The sequence below is a fragment of the Phaseolus vulgaris genome, chromosome 7 (assembly GCF_051622355.1).
Source record: "Phaseolus vulgaris cultivar YP4 chromosome 7, ASM5162235v1, whole genome shotgun sequence".
NCBI lineage: Eukaryota > Viridiplantae > Streptophyta > Magnoliopsida > Fabales > Fabaceae > Phaseolus > Phaseolus vulgaris.
The window spans coordinates 5,011,648-5,019,722 of record NC_143504.1 but is presented as its reverse complement, the minus strand read 5'-3'; the positions used below and the strand labels follow the sequence as shown (position 1 = coordinate 5,019,722).

General features: G+C 32.4%; 1 protein-coding gene across 1 annotated transcript; it reads right to left on the bottom strand.

Moving 5' to 3' along the window:
• Nucleotides 1-2,419: 2,419 nt before the first annotated feature.
• On the bottom strand, nt 2,420-5,348 carry LOC137828971 (allene oxide synthase 3). The gene is made up of 2 exons (XM_068635757.2): nt 4,659-5,348; nt 2,420-3,391 (listed from the first exon to the last, which is right to left on the bottom strand). Exons 1-2 carry the CDS (start codon nt 5,247-5,249, stop codon nt 2,543-2,545), a joined length of 1,440 nt encoding a protein of 479 aa, XP_068491858.1. The 5' UTR covers nt 5,250-5,348; the 3' UTR covers nt 2,420-2,542.
• Nucleotides 5,349-8,075: the final 2,727 nt, after the last annotated feature.

Genomic DNA, 8,075 nt, shown 5'->3' with positions numbered 1-8,075 from the left:
TCTTTGATTTTCAAGAACTCGATGGCGGGGTTGTTTACATGGGTAATGATAATCCATGTAAGACAGTCGGGATAGGTTCAATCAAGTTGCGGAATCACGATGGATCCACCAGAATTTTGCGGGATGTACGGTACGTGCCAAAGTTGAAGAAGAATCTCATCTCATTGGGGGCTTTAGAATCTAAAGGCCTAGTTGTGACGATGCGAGATGGAATTCTTAAAGCAACTTCAGGAGCACTGGTGATGTTGAAAGGCGTGAGGAAGAACAATTTGTATTACTACCAAGGTAGTACAGTGGTGGGGACAGTAGCGGCAACAACTTCTAGCACTAAGAAGGATGCTGAGGCAACGAAGTTGTGGCATATGAGGTTGGGACATGCTGGAGAGAAATCCTTGCAAATTCTTACCAAGCAAGGATTGTTGAAAGGTACGAAGGCTTGCAAACTTGAATTTTGTGAGCATTGTGTTCTGGGAAAACAACGAAGAGTGAAGTTTGGCACTGCAATTCACAATACCAAGGGTATTCTGGATTATGTGCATTCAGATGTGTGGGGACCTGCCAAGACTCCGTCAATCGGAGGTAGGCATTATTTTGTCACTTTTGTTGATGATTTTTCCAGAAGAGTTTGGGTGTTTACTATGAAGAACAAAAATGATGTGCTTGGAATTTTCCTTAAGTGGAAAGCTCAAGTTGAAAACCAGACAGGAAGGAAGATTAAGGTTCTCCGAACAGATAATGGAGGAGAATACAAGAGTGATCCGTTCCTGAAGGTATGCCAAGATTGTGGCATAGTTCGGCACTTCACTGTTAGAAAAACACCACAGCAGAATGGGGTTTCGGAGCGTATGAACAAGACACTTGTGGAGAAAGTTCGTTGTATGTTGTCTAATGCTGAGTTAGGCAGAGAGTTTTGGGCTGAGGCTGTGACATACGCTCAACATCTCGTCAATCGTTTGCCATCATCTGCTATAGATGGCAAAACCCCGTTAGAGGTATGGTCTGGAAAACCTGCAACTGATTATGATTCTTTGCATGTTTTTGGTTCTATTGCATATTATCATGTGATTGAATCAAAGTTGGATCCACGGGCAAAGAAAGCTCTTTTCATGGGCTTTAGTCCTGGAGTGAAGGGATACCGTTTGTGGTGTCTAGAGGCAAAGAAGACGATTATCAGCAGGGATGTTACCTTTGATGAATCTGCCATGTTAAAGAAGGTAAATCCAGAAGGAGCTGATAGTACTCCGCAACAGGTGGAGTGTGCCCGGAAGCAGGTGGAGTTTGAGCCGACAGTGGTGATCCCAACACGAAATACCACAAGTGACTCTCCTATGGCAGAAGAAGAGTCAGATGAGGAAGAGGTTCCTACCCAAGAATCTCAACAACAATCAGCGCCAATTGCAGTTAGAAGACAAAGACGAGATATTCAGAAGCCTGCTCGTTTCATGGATATGGTTGCCTATGCACTTCCAGTTGTTGATGACATTCCATCCACTTACCCAAAAGCCATTCTGAGTTCAGAAAGTGGTAATTGGGCGGGTGCGATGGAAGAGGAGATGCAGTCTTTGAAGAAGAACAAGACGTGGAAGTTGGCACAATTACCAAAAGGTAAGAAGGCAATTGGGTGCAAATGGGTATTTGCAAAGAAAGAAGAATTTTCTAATAAAGAAGATGTTTGCTACAAGGCAAGGTGGTTACAAGGGCCAAGTTTGAATATTGTTTAGACTTGGTTAATATTTTGCACATTTGAAGTTGGCGCCCGGAGGCGCAAATTTGAAGCACTGTAAAGTTTGTTTTTTGTTATGTTGTGAGAAGATTTGTTTTAGGTGGGACTTGAAATTAAGCCAAGGTGGAGATTTGTTGATTTTGGCTTAATCCCAAGTCCCACATCGGTGGGTTCATTGTTTGGGAAGGAGGTTTGAGGGTTATAAATTAAACTCTTCTCCTTCACTGTTATATATCCCAATTTGTAATATCTTCTCTCATAATAATAAAAGGGAGTTGTTTTTGCTGTGCTCGGAGATTAGGCTAAACAGGCCGAACTCCGTTAACAATTTTCGGGTGTGTTTTTCCTCTTTATCTCTTTTATTATTCCGCTTTATTTATTCAATATTATTTGTCGGGTAGCTCTGTTAGGGTTTTGTTTTAGTGGGAAAATTACCCGTTTTTCCCAACAACCCTCACCCTCAACCTCCATATCCCCAAAAGCAAACACACACTAAGTCAAATAAAACTCATAGTCATGTATCTATTTTCCCCTAAATAAATTAAAATCCGGTAGCTAACATAACTATCACTTGAAAAAAAAATAATAATTATAGAATAAAACAAGAGAAATCACAGTGATAAAAATATTATTATATGATATAAACATAATTTTACATTAAAAGCAAGAATTACTTGAGAGGAAGAGAAACAATAATGAAAGAAAATATCCATATTATTTAAAAATAGTATATATATCTAAGACAAGTACAATCTTATTTGGTGTAAAGGAAAGTTGTCTTGTTATGAGAAGAAAGATTAAGAGGCAGAAAGATGAAAGTCAGAAGGTGGAGGCTTTGGTGAGGGAGGTGATGGTAATACGGGGACCAAAACCAGATTCCTTAAATTCGAATTCAAACGTATCATAACGCAAGAACAACTCTGCCAGAAACACCCTACACAGCACTACCACCAGATTCTTCCCTGCACACTGTTTATCAGAGGGGGTAGGTTCCTCCGTCTCACGACCGTTCGACCAAAGCACGTGCGCCAACATCTTCTCACCCTCCCCCACAAACCTCCCCGGCACGAACACCTCAGCATCCTCGAAGATTCTAGAATCCTTGGTCGCAAAAGGTTGATACCCGAACAACATTTCCCCCTTCTTAACCTTAAACGACGCGTCGTGGCTCTGCACAACCAAATCCTCTCTCGCTCTCCCGTATTGATATGGCACCAGAGGCTCAATTCTCATCGTCTCGTACACCACCGATTTCACCAGACTCATCTTCTCCAATGCCCCCAAAGTGACCCCACCCTCCTCCTTCACCACGCCCCTTATCTCGCTCCTGAGATCCGCGTGAAGATTCTCGCCGCACAATCCCACCCACTTCAACAGCATCGGGAACTGGTTCTTCAAGCCGCCGTAGGAGTTGAAGCACGCCATGAAAACGACGTTGTGGCACGCTTCGTCTCGCTCGAGCCCAACTTTCTCTGCCTCGTCTAACAGTGTGGTCGCGAAGGTTCTGAAGGCCTCGTAGAGCTTGTGGTAGTTGGATTTTGTGAAGAACGCAGGGAGGGGAAACGTGCGAAGGAAGAAGTCTTCTACGTAGTTGAAGATCTTTGGAAGGCCAAGAGTGCCAAGTGGCGCCAATTGGAAAAGCAGCCACGTGCTGATTAGCTTCGGTCCCTGGAAGACACAGCTCAAATATCTTCAAATTGAAATAAATAAATAAATTAATTAATTAATTACTCCTTTTCTGCTTAATTATAATTTAACTGTCATGTTACGAATAAAGTTCATTTTATTTATTAAAAAAAAGGTTTCACTCTGCCTGTCAGTAAATTTCATCTCTATTTCTCCTAAATAAAAAAATTATATCCATTAAATTGACGATTTCCATAGTATTCAAAAATAAATTAATACGATTTTTGACAACCCAATTGTTTTACAGTTATCAAAGAAATAAAGTCATAAATAAAATATTTAGACAACAAATCAAATACAAAATTGATAACACTTTTTATTTTTAATTTCTTCAATAATATATTGATAATTATTGTTAATGTTCTCTTTAGAATGCTATAATTATTTTTCTAAAAATAAAATAAATAATACATACATTAAATTAAATGTAAAATAATTTTGTATCATATTTTTTATTGTTAATTAATCTTCACATCAGGAATTAGCTCGCTATTTTAAGTAGAATCTCTTTTCTCCACAAATTTTTTTCACCTATATATCTCTAATCTAAAATGTTTTTTTTTTTAAATCACACTCATTCATTATCGAACTACGATAATATTGACATTTTTATACTATTCTAATATTAAACTAAGAGTAAATTTACTAACTCTTATATCTAATTACTTATTGAAATAATGTTTGGTCGCAATATTTATTTCATTACTTATAGAAAGGGTAGTAGAGATAGATTAAGCCACATTTTAGGTATGATCTTCCGTAAAAATAAAAATGTCTTACTTTGTATCTAATACGAGGAAGACCTTTTTTCAAGATTTAATCTGAACCAGTCTACTAGTGTTTTAAAAAATTGTCTTTTTTTATATGATTTTCAAAAAACTAACGAACCTATTATTTGTTTTTACCTAAATTGTCTCATAAATAATGACAATTTTGTTATATTATGTGTGTATATATATTATAATTATTTTTATATATTTAGTACAACGTAATAAATAAATTATTTAAAAGTCTATATTTTGTAAAAAATATATATTTCAATAATTTTATAAGTGTGATTATTTTTATGTAGTTCCACACATAATAATTAAAAAATGAATAAATTTAATTTTATATAATTATAAACATAATAATAAATATTATTTAATCAATATGTTAAATTTAAAAGGATTTTTTTAATGACTTCAGATAATATATAAGTTTCTTTGGATGAGTACTATAAGACTTCAATAAAACAAAGACACTTTACCTTAGAACCGAGGATGTTGTGTGAAGGGTCCTTGTTATCACAGAAGAACCGGAACAAGAAGTTGAAGGAGGCTTGGTCGAAGACAGCATTGAAGTCAGCCTCATCGTTCTTGCGCAACTGGTCCTCTATCTCACACAAGGACTCGTGGAGGCAGTTACGGAAGAGAGGCACAACTGTGTCTTTCCGCGCGGCGAGAGCGTTTAGGAAGAAGCGCTTGAGGAGGGCGTGTTTGGGTTCTCGAGTGTCGAGGTAGGAGCAGACGCGGTGGCCACCGGTGAAGGCGGTGGAGGGCATGAAGGTGCCCTCGAAGACGTTGAGCTTCTCCACCTTGCGGTTGTCGAAGAGGACGGGGAAGGAGGCGCCGTCTAAGAGCGCTATGACTCTAGGGTCGGAGGAGACGAAGGGGCCTGGTGGCATGTTGGTTCGGATGACGGTGGAGTTGTACTTTTGGATCCTTGTGGCGAAGAACTTGTCCCTTCCTTGGTGGTACAAGAAGTCGTGTCTGTCGCGTATGGCTCCCAAGATGGGAATCCCGTAGCTTCCTGGGATTTGTTTCAGTGATGATGGTGATGACTCTGAAGACAATGCCATCTTAACTTAACTATCTCTCTTTCTTTCTAACACTGTATTATAAGAAGAAAAGAAGAAACCAATGGTACTATTGTGCAAGATGACACTATGCCTTAGTTTCTTATGTTTTTTATACACAATAATCTCTTGCCTGAAAATTTCAAAGTTAAGAAATTTAGTTAATTCAATTCATTATATTAAATTTCTTATTAACTTATATGCTTTTTAAACAATTTAGATGTTTAAACTTATAATATTATATTTTGCTTAATTAATTATCGTTTGTGGCTAGTATTTTAATTGAGTCTAAAAGATAATAATTTATTTATTAATTAATTCTTTCTTCATGAAAATTCTATTTAAACATATAAATTTGACTTAAAAAACATAACTAAAGAGAAATAGTTATTACTTATTCTCATCCTTTATATTACTTGTAGTTTAAGGTCTTAAAAGAACCACTTATCTTAACTAAACTAGTGGAAACATGCAGACACGTAAGTGTCTCTACTTCTTTCTTTTGAAAAAAAAAATTATTATTACAATAATAATTAAAATAAAAATATGTTATTAAATTATAAAAAAATTCATAAAAAATAATTATAAAATAAATAAGTTAATTTGGATATTTTTTTTATTATATAAGAGACACCACAAGAAAATCATGAAATAGAAACTAATTTTAGAAACAAAAAATAACTAGTTGCTACAGTGACTAAATTATATATCATTTTGGAGACTAAAAAAATTTTTGGTTTCTAAATTAGTTTCTATTATTGTTAAATGGTTTTCTAAATTTAGAATCTAAATAATTGTAGTTAAAACATTAGTAGCTAATTATATACCAATTTAGAAACTATTTAACAATAATAGAAATTAATTACCAAATTTTTTTTAGTCTTTAAAATATCTCTAATTTAGTTAACTAATTTTTTTTATAAAATTAATTTCTATTTCATGATTTTTTTAGTGAGACAGTGAATAATTATTTAAATTTAAAAGACTGATATTAAGATGTTTTTTTGGTATTATTAAAAAAAATTGTTATTAAAGAATATCTTTATTAATTAAAAAAATTACTATTTTTATTTTTTATTTTTTTATTTACATATTCTTATAAAGATTAATAAAAGTAAAAAATATTATAATTTATTTGATTTTCATAATAAAAATAATAATTGAATTACAACGTGAAATAAATAAATAAATAAAATAACAAAAAGACATAATGAAAGTGATGAAGAAAAAAAGAGAAAGTTGTTTGGTAAGTCACAAATTTTCAATAAGAGAAAAAAAAGTTAAATAATTTATATAAATATATATATATATATATATATATTTATATAACAAAACTAAACTATAATATCATTCTTAAAATCAGTTATAAGGAAAAATCATTTTTATATAGATATAATATATTTGTATTTATTAAAATAAATTATAAATTTATACCTTTAATATAAATATATGAATAATAATATTTTATTTGATTTTAAATTTTAAATTACATATAATTTAAATAATACGTAGAAAGACATATTCAATATCAAGAGATTTATTCTCATATAACATCTTTTTGTTTTATTAACATATTTTTGTGTTTATTTCCATATCTGACATTATTTTGTTTTTATTTTTATTATTGTTGTTTGTATTTTTTATATTTATTTATTTTTGAATTTTTTTCTTCTATTTTTAAGGGAGTATTTGTATTAATTTTTTTAGTGAATTTAAATATTTATAAAATTAAAATAGAAGAAAATTTGAAATTTTAAAATTAAAAATTAAAAATTAAATATATAAAATTTTATGAAGAAATATGAGAATGAAATAAAATATTTTATTGGTATATGATTTATGTAAATTATGAAATATTATTGTTATAGTTATATATCTTAAAAATATTTTTATAATTCGCATAAACTTTATTTCTTTTACAAAAATAAGCTTCGAACTTTATTGGAAGATACTCTAAAAAAATATTTTATAATTCACATATGTTTGAATTTTAAATTTATTCCAAATGAATCACCATGCTCTTAATTCTCCTGAATCACCTTGAGTGAGTGAATAACCAAGTTGTTGTATCATCATAGTATAGGACACAAGTAACACTTAAAACTAATATTTTACTTCTAGATATGGACATTGGAATCCACTGAGATTAAGTTAAGGTGCACTATTTGATAATAATGAAAGACAATTTTTTAACAATAAAAATGCATGACAATGAATTGTGAATGGAAAGAAATTAACACAATAATTTTTTTCAATAAAAAAATGACATTTACAAAGTGATTTTAGGTGTGCATAGGAGATATAATAACCCTTTTTTTAGTAATATTAATTTCCAACTCAACTTGTTATTCAAGAACTAAATATATGCACCATTTGGTTATATCATATATATATATGCACCAAACTAAGTCAAATAAACTTAGATTCAAGGAGCCTCATTATTACCTGATATCTTGATATTCCTAACTTTTAAATGTAAGAAAAAAAAATGTGATTTCTATGATGTATAAAAGTGCTAATAGTAACAAATATGCAAAAGGGCAAAAGTAGGGTGGCAAACACTTATGTATACTTGTCTATGTTTCACGTGGTCCTTTTTTCTCCTATCTTTCACCCAAAACACTTAACCCTTTTCTTCTTATTTCTCCACGTATCAACTAATAGGGACCTTGCTACCACCATAGTACGTAAGTTTGGCACTATAATTAGGGTAGGGTGGGTAGCTCTTCATTCTAGAACATAAGTATAATTACGAGTGTGCTTGCTGAGGGCTCCAAACCCTTCTAATATAGTAATTAAAACACCAAGACTTTGATTCTTCTATGTACT

What these genes read in the sequence shown, in the direction of transcription:
- LOC137828971 (XM_068635757.2), bottom strand. Translation starts at nt 5,249, where the DNA reads ATGGCATTGTCTTCAGAGTCATCACCATCATCACTGAAACAAATCCCA. An exon ending in ACAACATCCTCGGTTCTAAG is followed by an intron (nt 3,392 to 4,658) that starts GTAAAGTGTCTT and finishes TGTGTCTTCCAG; the next exon opens with GGACCGAAGCTAATCAGCAC.